The 19,478-nt window shown below is 31.0% G+C and overlaps 2 protein-coding genes across 2 annotated transcripts; one reads left to right on the forward strand and one right to left on the reverse strand.

Moving 5' to 3' along the window:
* LOC113515447 (uncharacterized) lies at positions 1-10,110 on the forward strand. The gene is made up of 5 exons (XM_052893268.1): positions 1-724; positions 2,911-2,971; positions 8,008-8,216; positions 8,717-8,879; positions 9,776-10,110. Exons 1-5 carry the CDS (start codon positions 553-555, stop codon positions 9,861-9,863), a joined length of 693 nt encoding a protein of 230 aa, XP_052749228.1. The 5' UTR covers positions 1-552; the 3' UTR covers positions 9,864-10,110.
* LOC113515548 (uncharacterized) lies at positions 10,054-15,383 on the reverse strand. The gene is made up of 5 exons (XM_026899800.3): positions 14,383-15,383; positions 12,548-12,644; positions 11,956-12,069; positions 11,133-11,288; positions 10,054-10,192 (listed from the first exon to the last, which is right to left on the reverse strand). The coding sequence occupies exons 1-5, from the start codon at positions 15,309-15,311 to the stop codon at positions 10,139-10,141; spliced, it is 1,350 nt and encodes a 449-aa protein (XP_026755601.2). The 5' UTR covers positions 15,312-15,383; the 3' UTR covers positions 10,054-10,138.
* Between the last annotated feature and the right edge of the window lie 4,095 nt (positions 15,384-19,478).

A 19,478-nucleotide genomic window follows, 5' to 3' on the forward strand; every position in this document is an offset into this window, starting at 1 on the left:
GGAGGTTTTGGTGTTTGCCTCTCAGTTTTCTGCAACTAACAGACGCGTGTGCTCGCGTCGTCGTCATTGCTCCACTTCGAAAGTGTTCCGCGTAAATGTAGTCTCGGAAAGTATTTTCATTTTGCCATTCGACTGCGAATCTTTTGACGCGTCTGCACAACTACGTTTAGATGTTACTATCAAATATTCTGTGATGTAACAATTAAATTCCATAATTAATTAAATAAATCCAAAACAGCGCGTGTATTTTGAAGTGGGTGCGATATTTTTGTATCTGGGCATAATGCCAGGCTGTATTTGATATTGCGAACGATATCAGGCCCAGTGCAATGTTTTAATTTGTAAATAAATGAAACGATTTGCTGTGTTGTTCTTTTTTCTTATTAAGGACAGAAATAAGGTGATGGAATGTACGTGACGTTTACAGTTTTCCACTTGTTTGCTCAAATTCTTTAAGTCAATATGAATATGTTTAAATAAGTGCGTAATATAACTGAGTTGGCATCAGTTATTTTCAAGTGATTTTTTTTATTAAATAATGATGCTTTGTGTATGAGAATGGATGTGACAAAATCAGACTGTGCATCTGGACTTCAAAGCCATACCAACACTACACGAAGTCCAGTAAGAAGAGCGTTGGGTCCTCCTAAGAAATCCATAGCTTCTAAACTATGGGACTTACTACAACCTCTTGCTAGGCTCTGGGGTCTTGTTACAGCTGTAGGTGAGTCATCGATGTTAAATAATAATATTAAATGCTACAAACTTATACCAATTGTCTGATCCTCAAACTAGGATACCGTGTGCTATGAACCAGGAACAACAGAAACCAGGCAACGAAACCAAAACATCTACACCTAAGCTAATTAATAAAAAGGTTGTTTCCTAAATTGGCCTGACTGGGAATCGAATCCGGGGCATCATTTATGAAAAATAACAAGTCCACCACTGCATCACGAAGGTCAAATAATTAAAATAAATACTTGAATAAATATAAATTGAAAGTATGTTTTAAAAGTATGTATGATACCAATAAAATGTTATACACATTAGTTACATTTCTCATTTCATGCAAATGAAAACCGAGATAGTCATATAATTGTTGATCCTATTTCTCTAATATATAGTAAAGTAAATATTATCAATGTTTAGACAAATATTGAACAGCATGGGCATACACATGAGTTCAGATCTCATGAATGCTGTATATAGCGATTTCCATGAGCTGTAGGCCCTAATTATAAAATATATAAATATTTAGCTGACGGGTCATCTGATTGAATATGGCATCTGTAGCATATCGACATGAACAGCATATACACTGATATACTCATAATATGTTGGCTGAGTCATGTTTTGCTATTTTATATGATGCGGTTTAATACTGTACGGTTTTTCCTAGTCGGTAATTTTACTGTATATTCCACTATTAAAACCGAAATATACCACAATTGCTTGGTGGCAGAAGCACGAAGGGATTAGAGGTATCCTGTAGATGACTTTTACACAGTCTTCATTTAAAAATAATATCATTTATAATAATGTAAGTAACGTTTCAATAAAAAGTTAAATTAATCAAATAAATATAATTAGATACGAAATAAAAATAATATACCCAATAATATTGCAAAGAAATAAATATTTATGTCCAGTATTGACGTCGACCATCCAATTTCCTGTCAAGAATTCGAAAACTATTATTCAAAATTAACTACTTCCCTAATGGAGTCATGATACTCATAGATATTTAGTGACTGATACGAGATATGTATGGGTTATATAATTAAGATTGTGTAAAATAACTGATTTTATTTTTAGAAAAACCTGTTATTTTGATTTAAAAACTAAACTACTGAACTGATTTTGAAAAAAAATCTATAGAACTAATCTGTAAGTATGTATATTTATTCAAATAGAACAAGAATTTTTCAAATTCGTTTGCAAGTGACAGATAGACATGAAGTGACAAACATAAAAAAAATACAATCGAATTGAGGACCTGCTTTTCTTAAAGTCTATATCTTGCTTAGTTTAAACAATATTTTGATTTACAGTTTTTTACTTGTTATTTACAGTGTTATGAGAGGTGTCGTGCCCTTTTACATATATATTATTTTTTGTATTTTCTTTGTTATATATGTAACATTTATTTTATTATCAACCATTTTAAAAGTATGCTGTTTTAAGAAATATATAAATATTTAATGTTCCAATACAATTATTTATTAATTGTGTAAATATCTATCAGTTATAACCTCGTATTGGATTAGAAATTATATATTATTTACATATAGTTATTATAAGATAGAAATTTGAGTTATGACGAGTTCATAAAAGAAATTATTATTATTATTTTATCTATAACGACAGTCGGAATGGTATGAGCACAAAGAGATTCTCATATTAAAGAATTTTGCCTTAGATCCTTTCGGACGGAGATGACAAACTTCGTGAATAACTTAAAAACTGTCGGTCCTAGTTAACATATCTATAAAGTATAAAGGCATTGGAAATTATTTATTTTAATCACAAATGACTAGTTTTAGTCACGACCTGTCCACGTGATAGTATACGTTGATGGACTGGCATAAAAAGTAGCCTTCCTTTTTGTCTTTGAAAAGATGTCCTTTTTCATTCCAAATATTATCTGTATATCAACTGTCAAAGCGCTAAAATGTACCTAATAAACAAACCCCCTTTCACATTTGTAATATTCCTGAAGACGAGATACCTATTTTATTAAAACATTTGAAAATATCTGCATTATTTTGCTTAATATGTAAATATATACTTTAATAAAAAAGATGCCAATACGAAGTGTTGTTAGAGTTAGCTGCCGAAGTGCTCTATACTATTGCCTGTTCAATATTTTCTGTGCACGCAGCTATAGGCTTTTTTTATGTTTTACAGTAATGAGTGGCGCAGGTGCCCAACTCCTCGTCTTGGGATATGAAGTGGCCCCTGGTATGCTGTAAGTACGTCTACTACGTTTATATAGAGTTTTGTGTTATTTTTAAAAAGTGTTCAACTGTAATCAGGTGATTTAAATAATAAATCAAATAAAATCTTAAAAGACGTTCTAAATTCAAATGGTGTTTTAGGTTTTAAATTTTTGTTTAAAAGTGTGTTTTAACTATCAAATGCCAATCAAATCATAAATTGACATGACATTAGATATAGAAATAGATCATAAGATGACAAAAACTAGTGAAGTAATTAAAAATGCATTGACATGGACTGCAAATTAGTAGGTAAATAGGTACACAATCTAACAATACTGGTTTGCTTGAAATGATTTCCCGTTTTACGCTTGAAAGAATGATGTCGAATTCATATTTGCGTGAACATTCTTGATGATGGAAAAGATATTATTTCGTTGATATATAAATACATTGGTATATCTTCAGAAGTTGTGTATTGTTGTGGGCATTTATGACAGTACAATATATTTAATATAATGATTTTTTTTAATTAAAATTTTTTAACGGTCTCTGCATAGCATGTGTCACTCCGTCTATTCCCGTGGATATCCTAAGAGGCGACTAAGAGAACTTTCTTTCGAGGCATAAACAGCAGCGCTCCTCTTAAAACATCACCAAAGCCTAACTGCGGTTGCCAAGCGTGGCTACTATTGAAAAAACCCCTCTTTCGAGGGAGGCCTATGTACAGCAGTAGTCAGTAAACATGTGATGTAACAAGACATGGGACCAACATGGCACATTACATACCAAGAATCATTATATCTGCTATTTCAAAGTGATAAAAATCGAAAAAAAAACTACGATGAATGGTTAAAATAAAGATTTATATAGTGCCTCGTACTTACTATAGATACAGTAACACATCAAGTAAGAAATTTTTAACGAGTTCTTTTGCTTTGCGGTTTATCCTATATAGAAACTTCTTTTAGAACTAGTGAATCGAGTTAAAGGACGTGTGTAATACAGCTATGATTTGTATAAAGATTTTATTTCTATTACTATATATGTTTTTAGTAAATCCTATATAGTATAAGTTTTTAATAAATACATGTAGGCACATTTCACATTATGATGTTTTATGTTCTTTTATAAATTTTAAAACTTTTTAAGCTATAATAATTAGTATCCTTTCCTATACCTACACACCTACTGTGATTGTCATGAATACTTACCGAAAATGTTGAAAACATGACTATTATCACTTAGCTGGTCTCCAAATCACAAAACACAATTACAGTTGGAATGGAACGCAATATGCGGCACTTTTACGGGTTCAGTGACATAGCCTAAATTGTCTTACTAAAGGGTAAATAGTCCGTATGTGTTCCATTAGTACTAAGCTTGTCATTAGAAATTTAAATGGAATAGGTGGTTATAACTAAGAAAATAAAATATATTATAACGTATGATTTTTTTTATTACGACTATGTCATTTTTATCTACAATAACTATAACAACCTACTCGTATTAACCCCATGGCTGGGCATGAGCCTCCAAAAGAGAATAAATAACTTTGGCATTGTCAAACACGGTACACGTCATCAGACAGTAGTGTTATTTAATAAATTACCTGTCCAGTTAAAAATTATACCAAGCCTCAATTCTTTTAAGATTAGATTACGATCCCTTTTATTGGAGAAATGTTACTACTCCGTACATGACTACTGTACTGATGATTAATATAAATAATTAAAAATAAATTTGACATATGTATATAATATTACTATGAAATTGACACTGTTTATTGCAGAATTTATTTATTATAATTTATTGTTATTATTATAGTTTGGATGGTTGTAATATTCAGGTTAATGTAATGATTTTTGTATGTTTATCCCTTATTTCAGACACAATGTACATTGTTTTTTGAATAAATGACTAATGACTAATGACTTTAGTCTGTTATTATCACCCTTGTCAGGCGGTTTGGTATACCCTTTCATATGTATTACTTCTTCTCTTGAACACCAGTGCTTATTCGTTTTTTCAGTCCACTTTAAAAAAGGAGAAGGTTATCAAATAGACTTTATTTTTCAGGATCGTTACTTTAAATCTCTGACATTTATAACTTATTTTTATCTTAAAAGGCTTTCAGATTGGTCTCATATGAATGTCATCAAAATCGATTTAGTAGTTGGTGTTTAAATCAAATAACTGGTTTTACCACGATTCAAGTTGGTGTTTATTTTTTGTGTGCAATAAAATTTAGTAGTCGTCTCTTAGGACATTCTGACTACGAAAAGGATTGATATATCGTATTGCCCTATCATAAAATTAAGAAGCTGAAGTGATTAAAGTTTCCAAAATTAGTTAAATATAAATTTAAAAAAAAATAGGTTAGTAATAATGGGATATTGGAATATTAGAAATGAAGTCAAGCAGTTCGCCAATTGCGCTCTAGCAAATATTGGTAAAATATGTTGTGCACGTTGTGCCAACTTGTGCATCACAGCGAACACGTAACTAAAAAAAGCGCAGCATTCTAGAATATGCGCAGTGGATTTTTATTTTGCATATCTAATTATAAACATTTCTATAATTAAAATTGTTTCATTAAAACTGAATGGGATAAAATTTAGTATCTATTTAACCATTAACAACACTCGTGGAGGGGGGGGGGGGAGGCTAAGGTCCTTCACTTCGCATATTTTTGGAAATACTTTTATAAAGCTGTCGATCTTCCATGTATTCTCAAAGCAGAACCCGCTCGTGAACAATGGAAGTAAACTAAGATATTATAAATAGTTTAAGAGATTCAAGACCTGTGTAATTAGACAAGCACTTTTTTTATTTATTTTTTTAACAACTTTACAACTTTTTTAACTATATTTTGCAGGAAAACTAAAAATATTAATCGCTAGCAGATAGACATCTGTTAAATGATAGAGAGTTACATGCAAGGAGGAGGTTTTACTCGCAAAATAATCTGATTAAGTTGCTGTATAGACTACGCTACGATGTATAGTCATCGAGCATGATATAGAAACTAAACATGTTATGACACTTTGTTACGTCTTTCATTAAATTCCAAACAACTAAAACTACACGTAATACTTTAAGTATTTTGTAATATACTGAAAAAAAAAAATGTGCCTGTGATTTTTCTTATTGTAGGAGAATATTTATCATATAATTATATTATTATCATATTAGCTGTTAACTGTCCACTGCTGAACATAGGCCTCACCCATAAGGGGGGTTTTGCCAATAGTTGCCTAATCTATGTCGGGATTATAAGGCGATTATCACAATTTTGAAATAATTATTATAAAATAGAGGAAAAATTTTGTTTGTTTTTCCATTAACAATTTTATTTATCGATTAGCCTTCTAACAAGTTTCTAAAATATAGTACCGGTTTTTAGATATTTTTAGTTGACGAAAGAAGTGTTTATTTTTTATTTAAAATCTTAATATAACTGTTCTATTTAAATATAATATACTATTAGTTTACTTAAAAGAAAACCTTATATAATTTTTTACACTCTAGAGCATAAATGTTGAGTAAATGCGTGAGGGGCCAAATTTCTCTACAAATTTAGAGGACTAATTTAAAAAAGCGAGTGTGTTAAGGGTTAATGTTATTATAATCAGAGGCTTCGAGGATCTATAATTTTAAACATCTGTACATATCTATGTTTATGCCTTATACGTATATTTTTCATTTAGACATATATACTGGTACAGGTATTTAATTATATCAAAATACTTATATAGTCATGAGAACGTTACAAAAGTAATTTTTCTTTATATTTGTGGTATTAATTAAAATGTATATAATTAAATCCTAGCTTGATATAATATTTATAGATGATATAGGTAGTAAAGAAGTACTTAAGTATCCAAAATACAAAGATAATAATTTATTCACGAAACTGAAAATTTTCCCCAAAGAATATGTTTTTATTTAAAATTTTCTTCTTTTGCTCTTGTAATTGGTGTATTGTTATTTGTTGTTATTGTATATTGTCGTTATACGGAAAAATATCAAGGTACTGTATCTGTCAGAACTTCGTGGTTCACTAATATACGAGTATGTTTACTTTCAAACAGCTTAAGTTTTAAAAACAATAAAATTTACTTTTTATTTAGATTATCGACTAACTCTTCTATGATGCACTATATACAATACAATAAAATATTCTGTTAAGGATTTATAATCCTATATAATTTAATTTTTGTTTTTTTTTTTTCGGTAATCATGGTAGGTGCTGTTAAAGTAGCTAATTTGCCAAAGTTATACATTGACTTGACGTAGGTACTTGCTTATAAAAATATTAGTTCATTAAATATTCTCAGACTTAGAAATATCATTCAGCGTAACATCTTAGAGCTAAACCACTTTTTGTACAAATAAACCGGATATTATATATTTATAAATAGGTACGTATACAATTTTACTAATAACTATGCACTTTGTTGAGTATTTAAAATGTTTATATCTTTATTGTTATAATAATAAACATGATTATCTTATTACATCAATTAAAGCTACTTTTTGTTAAAAATAAACATTGAAAAATTCTTTCCTTTGAGACTTTCCAAAGGTGTTTTCTTCATTCGGATAATTTTAAATATTGAATGAAACATTCGACTTTGTTTGTCTCTGGAAATGTTGATTTATATTAAAGTCTTAGGTTATTATTAAAGCTTGTTATAGTTACACATAATTATAAAATTAATGAATATATAGTTATAAATAATTAATGGCGTCGTTGATAAACAGAACACATATGACCTAAATTTCAAGGCTTAGAAAGTGGCAACACTGTAAAGAAGTCATTTGACGAGATAAGAATAATCTATATTCAAATAAACTTGTTTGTAACGTTTTTAAAATATCACGTTTGTTTATTTTATCACTGGCACGGATTATATAATAATTCCTTCACCGGGTTTAAAATGCTGTTCTTGGCTCAGAAGAGTCTCCTGGAAAATTGAATTTTTGGTAGCGTTGTAAATTTATAAAATTTTTAATATGTATTTAAAAAATTCAATATGTCCATTTGTAAATTGTTATTGTCTAGTGCCGGTGCGGCCGCGGTACTCATCCTTGAGACGATGTGGGTAGCGGCTCTCTTCGTGGACCTTCTTTGTCGGAGGGGCGAGTACACAGTATCACTAAGGTGTTGGGACTTCATGCGGTGGTCGTGTGGACGGGCACGTGCACCTTTCTACGCTTGTGCGGCAACGGCGATCTTATTCGCAAATCTTACACTGCTTGCGACTGTAGCAGGTAAGGTATGAGAAACGATGTAACCTTAAAATATTTTTTTGTCACATGGAACAATTAAAGACTTATCTGATGATAAATGGTAATCATCGCCTATGGTCATGAGTGGTTGGTAAACGAGCTGAATGTTTGCCATTCAATAAAATTCTTATATAAAAAGAGTCCATCTGGTAGAAATTGTTATCGTCTTCATAGATATAATAAGTACAACACAAAGTACATCACAGTATAACAGTGCTGTCCACGGTAACCCTCTTCTTCTGTCATTTCTTAAGTCTACGGTGTTGTGTCTCCTATGCTTTAGATTTAGTAAACTAAAAAATAAGATAAGAATAAAGCTTTCCGGAGCAGTTTATCAATGTAAACTTGCTATATCTGAGTCTCTTGATCGTCTACGAACGCCTTTAGGTATTGCATTTACCTTTCAAGACGAAACAGCAATAGCTATATTGCTGTTTTATGCTTAAAAAATATGATGTGCTTACTTGAATATATTATTCTAGGTGGAATGCTGCTAGTTTTGGCAGCTCTACGTGCAGCGGTACCGTTTTCGCCCTATGCAACCCACGGACCACATTCGCCCAGGGCTGGTAGTTCTCTATTGAGTCAACACGACTCGCCGTTACCAGACGTGTTTTATAATGCAGCAAACTCTGCGGAGGAAAGGTTGTTTTTACTTTTTCTTTTATGATTATTTTTATTTCACACACACACACACACACACACACACACACACACACACACACACACACACACACACACACACACACACACACAAGCACATGCACACACGTATACACGCACACAGGCATACACGTACACACGTACACACACATATATACAATTTCCAAATTACTGCAAAATTATCTTAGTTAATGTTAAAGTAGTTATTATAATAAGTACCAGGAGTAAAAATATTAGCAGATAGTCGTTCTAATATTCATACCGATTTTTAATAGTAACAGGATTGCGATGAAAATAATAAATAATTACTTTAGTTTTACCAAAAGTGTCAATGTGTTGATGATGAAAATATAATGTCAATTTTTAATGGTAAGGAAAGGGAAAACATATTTGAATAACAACTTTGTACTTATAACATAAATTGTATTTACTTATCTACTGACTAAGATTATTAAAACGTGATTGTACAAAAATTACAAAAATTGTTTGCGTAGGTATCTTTATCCCAGTTATATTTTTGTCACCAATCTGTGCTTAGGTACATATTTGAGTTTTAACTACAAGAATAAGATATAGATATGATAATGAAATTGAGTCATAATAATTATGTTAGACCTTAAGAATTTCTATTCTTGAGATATTCTACGCTAGAAGATATCGAGATTACTGTTACAATATATTCCGTGACATCTATGGTTATCACGTCTCATCAGGTATGTCATTGTAAGTTGCCTAGTAACTTAAGATTTTATGACTAAGTTACTGAACCGACTTCAATGGTGATTCAATGACGTCCTTAATTTCTCAAAAAATAAAAATTGCACTTATAATAAATACATACTTTATTATTTATTAAATAATACTTTCATTATTTTCAGATCTGAAGAAATGACAGTTCTTAATACGAAGGTAGATCCAGATAGACCGCGCTCTGTAACACCGAAGCCTCCTCTTCTCGAACTATGAAATGTAGTTATAGTATTTGCTAGCGATAAAAACTAGATTTCCGATATATTTAAAGTCATGTTGTACTTAATAAAATACGAATAGGTTAGTGTAATTTATTTATTAGTTAGGTACAATAATAATATATAATTTTATACGTACAGAACAACTGTGATAGTTTAGATTGTATTTGCAAATATCTAATCTAATATCAGCTGAAGTGGTGTTAAAATTTTTAATAAACTATACATTAAACTAGAATTTTCAATATATGAGTATATATTAACCGGCTACACCTAAACTTGTTTCTGACTCAGGACTGCGTAATACGAATACGCTGCTTTCATAATCTGAAAACAAATACGAGATTATAGTGATTTTTTTGCATATTTTGTTTTTATATGTTAATACATATATATTCATAACTATATTTTTTGTTCTATTGTGTTTTACGTGTGGATTCGATCTCCATAGAATACAAGTAATTCTATTCATAGATAATAATGACTACACATATTTACAATATTATATACGTTTTACCTATACATTATAATATTTCTAATATGTATGTATTTGCAAATTGTTTTCTAAGCATGTAACAATTATTTATTACTAGCACCCGTTGTACAAGCTCTATCTTTGGCCTAAATGCCGTTCTGATATGTATTCTTGGGTAATATCATCATTAAATCAAAACTGTCATAATATACAGCGCAAAATATAAATTATTACCGTTCTTTTAAGGAAGTGCTTTGACTACGAAAACTGAATATTTTTCTTTTTCGAAGAAACGTTGGTGAAAAAACGATTTCATATTAAGTCTTTTTTATTAATAAGGTGCGTCCAGTTATCAATATAGTATGGAAGGTTAAAAATAATAAATATACTATGGAAGATAAAATGGGCCACTCCTTCTATTCCCGTGGGTGTTGTAAGAGGCGAAAAATGGAACTTAACGGTCGAGAGACGGGCAGCAGCGTTCCTTTTAAAACGTTACCAAAGCTTAACTGCGGTTGCCAACCCGCCTGCCAAGCGTGGTAAGTACTGACAATACCCCCATTAGGGGGAGGCCTATGTCCAGCAGTAGACAGTTAACTGCTAAAATGGTAATTGATAAATTAAAAAAATACTTAACCGAAAAAAAAATCACCTATAGAAAACCATATTATCAGCAAGTAGCATGGAGACATTATTTTGAAAAAAATTTAGTTATATTATTCTATCTATCTACCCGTGCGAAACCGAGGCGGGTAGCTAATCTTACAAAGTATCTTAAAAAATAGCACTCACAGCGAGGAAACAGTCGTTGTTCATGTAGGCAAAACCAGCAGCCGTAAGTCTGAGTGGTCGTTGCGCGCGCATCATCATCAGGAGTAAGAGACGACGAAGGCTCGGCGACATCTGTTCCCATTTGCTGTGCATCACTGCATCAGCCACTTTAGCTGCCTGCCAGTAAATTAGGAGGTCCCATCAGCTCGTGTAGTAGATTTTATTGGTAAGTGATAAAGTATTGTCACAGATAAAACTGGTAACCAGTTATAATACCATTTTTTCATGGCACACAAGTAGTGGGAAAGTTCCACATCTATAATCATATTTGATCTTGATATTTAGGTACTATTTAAAATAACGTGTGATGAAATTGGCGAAAAGTATATGATATGATAATATTTAAGATTTTTTTCTCGGAAAGAAACGCTTACTTATTTTTATTACTATAAATTTTGAGGTAATTGTCTCAAAATTATGAAATGTCTCAAAAATATGAAACCAACATGGGAGTTATTTATATCGATCACGGAAAGAATATGTTCAAAAATACAGATGAAATGAGAATTTCTTCCTTTTTGAAGACATTTAAAAATGTGCACCGGAATTATTCTTAAGAAAAATATGATTTGAAATATGAAAATAATTTTTAAATCAAATACAAAACCCCGTAATTGTGTTATGCTCAATTTGGCGTGAAAGTTAAATAATTATTTTGACTTACAATTACAACTCCTTGGAAAAAGATCTTCAATTTGATTAGTACACTCTTATTGATTTGATGAAATATATTAGTTAGGTACTTAATAAGATATTATAATAAAAATAAATAAATTTGACTCACTTGTAGTGTAAGTTCATTCCCAGTAAAGCACTGAATAGCCAACTGTATTATCATAGCTACAAAGAAAGCTAAAGAGGTCACAAGTCGAATGGACTTAAAGCTTGATGCGTCTTGCTGAAAAGTATTTAATTCATTATTTTATTTGAAAAGCAGAATTTAATTTAATAGAAATATCAATGTTATTTAGCATTTTATGGTGTCATAAGTCGTTTACCATTAGAAGTGCTGTTTTTACTTGTTTGTCATCATTGGTAGAGTAGGTATAATATAATATAAAAAATCTTTTATGTAGATGGGTTGTTGTAGTAAAAAGGAACGGTCCATCTACATAAAAGTTTTATAGATCCATATAGACTACCATCTATAGAGGTTCAGCATTAGGCAACGAATAGTTTAAAATGATGAAGTTGATTGTAGAAGATTCGAGTAGCGTAGCTACATAATATTTTCTGATTAAATTCCGTTCAATACAAGTTTGAACTTAAATTAAATTATTGAATGAGGCAAAAATAAAGATCATATGAATACAGGAAAGGATGTTTTGCCACAAAATTAATTAATGCATTTGTCTCAAAATTTTAATAGAGCTCACCGAAACTTGAACCATTACGACGCAAATGGCCGCCATGCTGGAGAGAAGTTGCGTCATGAATCCGTACGAGTAAGTTCGGCGGAATTTCTCTACGCAGCTGCAAACAAATATACTTAATATTATAATAATAAAATCATTTACCCCGTCACATGTCCATTAAGAAGCAAACAGCAATGATTTGTTATCGTGTAAATTAAATTTATCAAGAATGAAATAACTTTTTGCTTATAAAATTATTTACCGATTTTTTTTAGTTTTAATGTAGTTGTTACTTTTCATAAATCCTATAATATATAAGTATGTACCTACTTAGATATTTTTTCCAAAATATTCACGAAATCTTTATATCAATTCAGGAGGATATGAAACGTGATTATGTTGATATAAGGGCAAGAAAAAAAGCATTCAGTGACAATATTGGAGCGGTAATCCCAGAATATTGCAGTTTGTGAAATCTACAGAGAGTAGGTATCTTTTCTCTTGATGCTTTCATATTGACGGTGAATTGATTTTTTTTGCAACGGGGTTCTTATGATTTTCAATCGCGACTATTGACCAGAGGATAATATTAGCAGACTTTTTAAACCACAAAATAAGCAATCGATTTTCATTATATTTTTCTTATAATGTTTGTGAATTCAAATTTACCCATGTGTTGTAAATTTCATGTGAAGTTAGACTGGTTTCTTTGCAAGTATGGCTTTATTCAATACTTCTTGAACTGGTTAGTCGCAATCTGTTTCTACACAGCAATATTTGGCTCGGAATGGCGCCGGCTATCCTCCCAGTTAATTTTCATTGCACTTTATGGCAGTTTAGCAGTCTCAATTGGTCCTACGCTCGCTCGCTTGCCAAAGAGTTTAATGTACTTGGCTACGATTTACCAACAAAACTATGAGTTTTTGAATAACAAAATCAAATCTTAATCTATTGTAACGTATAAAAAGTTGATATTATTAATACCACAAACATAAATTTAATTATTATATTATGTTATATTATTAAAAAATACAAATTATAAAAAATAGAATGTTTTAAATTATTAATATTACAAATATGTTTTAAGTTAATGTTTCTATAGGTCTTTGGACATTTAGATTTTTATAGTTCAGTAACAAACAGAAGTATAATATGTAGTATAGTACCGTAAGTTTATAATATTTGCAAGAAAGTCGTTGAACGGTCACGATATCCGCTGAAAATATTTCAAATATTTCTACTGTTTGGTCCGTCCCCGTGTAGAATACAGAACAGTGTAAGTACTGGTTTTGATTTATGTATGTACCGCCGCCGTGCCACTTCCATTTGGTGTCCTACTTGCTCCGTCGAGAAAAAGAATTTTTAAAATGAAAGTCCATCTCGTATGTGTCTTTACTGCTATCTCTTTATATATGTATAAAGAACCGAGTATGTTTATGTCTGCAATGTACTATATAATGTAAGTCTTTAGATGTTAGAAGCTAAATCGTAAAAATGGAATCCTACTTACAGATCATCATATCTGTTTGTTAGACTGTCTATTCGTAAGATAAGATAAACAAATAAGTAAAATTCATTATAGTTTTTATAACTTAAATTCTATTAAATTATACACAAATACTTTAAATCAACATGTTTTTAACAATAGTTACCACTACTAAATCAATACGATAAACAAAATTTCAAAAATACATATTTTTCAGTTTACAGATTTACGATTGTTATTAGCGTAGAGATTTAGTGCTCGAGTGCTAATTGAAATTTAACGCTAAATGTGTTAACTAGGACAGCTAGAATAAAAACAAAAATATATTTTATGGTAAAATTTATGATATTAAATTACACCATTTACACACCTTATGAGCAGTTGGTGTTGTTTTAAGCAGTTTTTAATCGTATTCTGCAATGCTAATTCCACTTGCTCTTCTGAATATCGTCTTCGAACAATCCTTTCTATATTATCTGATGTTTTTATGTCACCGTTGCCAGCCTCAAGAGCATGTGAAGATTCAGACATATCCACATCTACTCCATCATATAATTGCAGCATCGTACGATCGTATGCCGTAACTAATGCTTCGCCTAATATTGAAAATTGTGAGCTCATATGAAGAATAACTGAGCCGATGAAAGTATCAATTGACATCACAATGTGACCAGTCCAAAGTAGTCCTACTGTTTCAAGAACAAAGGTGGAAATATAGGCAGCGTCTGTTTGGTAGTTCCACGGTATGTATATCGGTTGTGGTAATGTTCTTAATGGTTTAACTGAAGTGTCATTTAGTTTAGCAACTTCAGCCTTCCATTGGATATCTTGTATTGTACCATACACATTAGTGTTCCCAATAGTAAGCCATCCAAAGAAAATAAAAGCACTTGACATTATCTTTGTAGTTATAATCGTTGCTTGGTTTCTTTTATTATTTTGATAGTATCGGTATAGATCAATTTCTAAAATACGTACGATGTCTTGGATTTCATTGTTTTTGAAGAAAAATATATAAAGTTTGATCAAAGTTAGATCATGAGTGATCACGAAAGATAAACTAAACATAAACCTGTCCATTTCTTTTTCGCCAAAGAAAGGGTCAATCGTTTCGAGACCAACAAATCCAGCTACCCATATCAACTGCGTAGCAATAGAGTAGTATAAGTACCAATTTGGGAAATTTCTTGTATCACCTTCATCCGGTTGGTGCCACCACCCAAGACCTAAAAACCTTAAGAGAATAAAATGAAAATAAAAATAACGTCTTGGCCGCTTGATAATAGCACTATCGGCCATTATGCTCGGTCTTTATTCTACAGCTACAGATTAAATAATAGGAAAGGTTGGTTACAGAAACCTTAAAAATAGTTATCGAAATCTATCTACTATGAAATTAACCTGTTAATGTTAAATGGTAAAGGTAATACAAAATTAATACTGAAAACTGATTGTGCTTATATCTATTTGATATCTTAGGGCTGTAACATATTTATCGGGGGAAATGCATTTTATGTAAATTGATTAAAGAGTTAGTTTATTTAATATGTAAGCAATTGGTGGTGGCAAATAAAGTTTAAAAAGTATCTGTTAAGTTTATGAAGTCAAGCTCTATTGTTAAGATAAAAATATTATTTGAAGTCAACAGCTTTGTTGTTTTTGATTGTTTAAGAATTATTTAATTGCTAGTGTTTACCCGCGACTTCGTGCGCGTGACCGGAATATGTTCATTAATCGGGATAAAAAGTAGCCTATGTCTTTCTCCATCTCATATAGTACTTTTATATAAAATTTTACGATTTCATGGTTAATCCCTTAAGGCATCAAGAAGTAACAAATAAATAAAACATATGCACTTTCACATTTATAATATTGGTAAGGACGTTATTATCTTGCAGAATACTTCCAATAGCATTTAGAAGAGGTCCATATGCACTATTTTTATTTATTAATTAAAATTTATAAAATACTTAGTTTAAGATACATATATAGCGGTTTTAATTATATTTTGTTTTTATATTACTTACTTAAAGTATACATTGAACTTTGTTTAAAATTTTGTTTTATTTGTTAATGAAAGTTTTGTTTATTTTTTAGTTTCACATAATACCGCTTAGATTCAATAAAAGAGAGATTGTTAACCGATTTTAAAAATAAGGAGATGCTCAATGCGACTACTATATGTATTTTTATTTCACTAAAAATAGCAACTTGACTTAAATAGTGACATTATTTATTTGGAAACTCTACTTTATTTTGATTTATAAAGAATTATCAAAAGTGATCTTGAATTGTTGACGTAGTCTGAGAATTTTCTCTTCTCTCCAATCTTTTGAATCTCAATAGATAAAAATTTCGTACTTCGTAGTTTAAAATTTGTGCCATTTATTTGAAGTTGTTTTGATATTTTTGACATTGTATGGTATAAGAAAAAAAAAAAAAAAACAGAAAACCTTTCGTGACAAGTATAAATAAAAGCAATATAGTGTATTATCCAGGTGTATCCTTACAATTAACTCTGTATCAAATCAAAATAAGTAAGTAGATACTAACAACTCTTTATGATATAACTTGGAAGTTACGTTAGGCAACCCTACTTTTGATTTAATAATTTAGATGTCATATTATTACTGGTTTTATGACTGAATAGTGTAATCAATGTCACGTAATTATTGGTCTTTACAATAGAGCGTGTAAGGTGTTAATTGCTCAGTTTAGAAAATTACCTACTTGTTGTTATTATCCAAGTATACCTATTCTAGCTGTGCTCGTGGCCTCGTGCCGCATTTAAATTATAATAAAAATATATATTTCTGGTATTCTATTTCTGGACCCGGTGGCTTATAACATTGAAACAAAGAATAGTAGGTTTTACAGTATCTACTATGATTATATAGTTTAATTCAATTATATGGTACTTTTTTTTTGCTGGGTGAAATTGGTATGGTAATCCCGCCTGCGCTAACGGGAATGCACCAATGAAGGGTGATCGATGAGAATGAAAACAGGCCAGTTAACCCATCATAATGAATTCATCAGGAATTAACCATGATAGTTTCCAGGGGGAACCGCGAGGAGGTCGACCTGGCTGGGTATATTGCTAGCAATGAGATTCTCAGTCTTCATTACTAACAATCAATTATATGGTACTACGATTTAATTAATTATAGCTGTGTGGTTTCGGCAAAGAATAGGCTACCCCTTCCTTTACCGTGGGTGTCGTAAGAGGCGGCTAAGGGAGAGCAAGGTATAAGTAGCAGTCTCTTAAAACATGTCTAAAGCCTAACTGTGGTTATCAATCCGCCTGCCAAGCATGGCATTTAGGGGGAAAAGGGATTGTTAGTAATGGAGACTGAGAATCCCATTGCTAGCAATATACCCAACCAGGTCGACCTCCTCGCGGTTCTCCCTGGAAACTATCATGGTTAATTCCTGATGAATTCATCATGATGGGCTAACTGGCCTGTTTTCATTCTCATCTATCACCCTTCACTGGTGTTCCGCCAGCGTATCCCGTTAGCGCAGGCGGGGTTACCATACCATTTTCACCCATCAAAAAAACAAAAGCATGGCATTTACTGGCAAAACTCCCCAAGGGAGAGGTTAATGTTCAGCAGTGGACAATTAAGGGCTGATATGATGATGATGATGATTTAATTAAATTGATATAGAGTCAAATATTTTCTGCATTATTAAACTTTACTAATATTACAAATGTGAATGTAATTTTGTTTGTTTGTTACCTTTCAGCCGTTTAACCACTTAATCAATCGTCTTTGAGATGGAGAAAGAGATAAGTGATGAGTATTAGTATTTTGTAGCAGTGTATTTTGGTTTATTCATGATTCTGTTGTGTTCATGTCTATAGGCGACGGTTACCACTTTCCATCAGGTGGGCCGTCAGTATATTTGTCACTCTAATATTCATAAAAAAGCTACTTTACACATACCAGATGAAGTAGTGAATATTATTTACTAAACTTTACTATCCGTACCTCCTTACTAATATTATAAATGTGAAATTCTGTTTGTTAGCTCTTGGCTCATTAACAGTTTTACTAATAGTAAAAGACATATAGATATATAATGTAATATCTCGGTCACGTGGAAGAAGTAAGGGATAAAAAGTAATCAATACATATAATAAAATCGTAACTGGTCACGGTCTGTACATGAAAGATATATAAGAAAAGCTATTCTAAGGGGGCCTTATGAATGTAATAGAAACCAAAACAATGATTTTTGTTTGTTTGTACGTTTGTGCGCGCTAATCTCAGAAACGGCTTATTCAATTTGAACGCGGTATTCACTACCGCATTGCAGTTTTCTTTACTTAACATTTAATGTTTGTTTTATTTCAATCGGTTCATAAATAAAAAATTATATCAATCTAAAGAGTCACATATAAAATGCTATAAAATAACCGATCAGTTAAATTGGCTAAAACTTTATGAAGGTATTAGGTACATAATTATCATTTTAGTATATACAATATAGGACCAGATTCATGAAGAGTTCCAATAGGAATGATATACGGGAATTATATAGTCAGAAACGAGCAACGCCGCGGGAAACGTCTAGTCAAATATAAAACAAAAAAAAATATTGAGGGGGCGAAAGGGAGATTAAAAAGGAAGAAATTATTATCATTGTATGAGAATAAGGGTATAACAATGTTAAAAGAGACTGGAATAAAGAAATTGATCTTTTATAAATAAGTTATTATTTAAATAAAAAAAATTCCGCATATGATTATGCTGAAAATCGATCTACCCATTTATAAAATAGGCATATTAATGCATTATTCCATCATAGTTAAATAGGTTACTTCTCCCAGGGGCTAAGATTCATTTTATGAGAGAGAATACGGCAGTAAACGAATTGATAGTTGATAGAAATGGAGATCAAAACATATAATATTCTGCACATTAACTCCTTAATATTAGTACAAGCAAAATATTACTTAATGTTTAAAAAATAAAATATTGTAATTATATATAAAATTATTATGTATATATAAACTTTACTTGCATGTATATTGCTGTCTATCATTTATATATGGGTTATTTTGTAAGATTTTTACGTTAATACACTAAGAATATTTAAAATTGCCGCTCTTTTAAGAGCTCTTCCGTAAAGAGACTAGAGACTGCGCTTGGCAAATTCACAACAAAAACGGTTGCTGGAAAACGGTTATTTATTATAACCAGTTAACGTTATTATGCGTTTTAGCTATGTTATTGAGTTAATTATAATATAATATTTTTTACGTTTACTATATATTAAGACAAGTATTAAAAAAACTGTAATATTTTAATGACAATTATGGTCCAGTATAATGATACTATGTATATTTAACAAGCTATGTATTTTACTGAACAAGGTGTTATTTTGCGGAAGTTAATATCACCAGTCAGTGGATTAGAATTACTCGTATTTTGTTAATGGTAGCGCAATTAAATAGAA

This window comes from Galleria mellonella, unplaced genomic scaffold (genome assembly GCF_026898425.1).
Source record: "Galleria mellonella isolate WM207_F2 unplaced genomic scaffold, CSIRO_AGI_GalMel_v1 utg173, whole genome shotgun sequence".
NCBI lineage: Eukaryota > Metazoa > Arthropoda > Insecta > Lepidoptera > Pyralidae > Galleria > Galleria mellonella.

Coding starts and splice junctions, on each gene's coding strand:
- LOC113515447 (XM_052893268.1), top strand. CDS start 553: ATGAGAATGGATGTGACAAAATCAGACTGTGCATCTGGACTTCAAAGC. Junction 725..2,910: donor GGGTCTTGTTACAGCTGTAG/GTGAGTCATCGA, acceptor TATGTTTTACAG/TAATGAGTGGCGCAGGTGCC. Junction 2,972..8,007: donor GAAGTGGCCCCTGGTATGCT/GTAAGTACGTCT, acceptor GTTATTGTCTAG/TGCCGGTGCGGCCGCGGTAC.
- LOC113515548 (XM_026899800.3), bottom strand. CDS start 15,311: ATGGCCGATAGTGCTATTATCAAGCGGCCAAGACGTTATTTTTATTTT. Junction 12,645..14,382: donor CAACACCAACTGCTCATAAG/GTGTGTAAATGG, acceptor ATTTGTTTGCAG/CTGCGTAGAGAAATTCCGCC. Junction 12,070..12,547: donor TCGTAATGGTTCAAGTTTCG/GTGAGCTCTATT, acceptor AATACTTTTCAG/CAAGACGCATCAAGCTTTAA.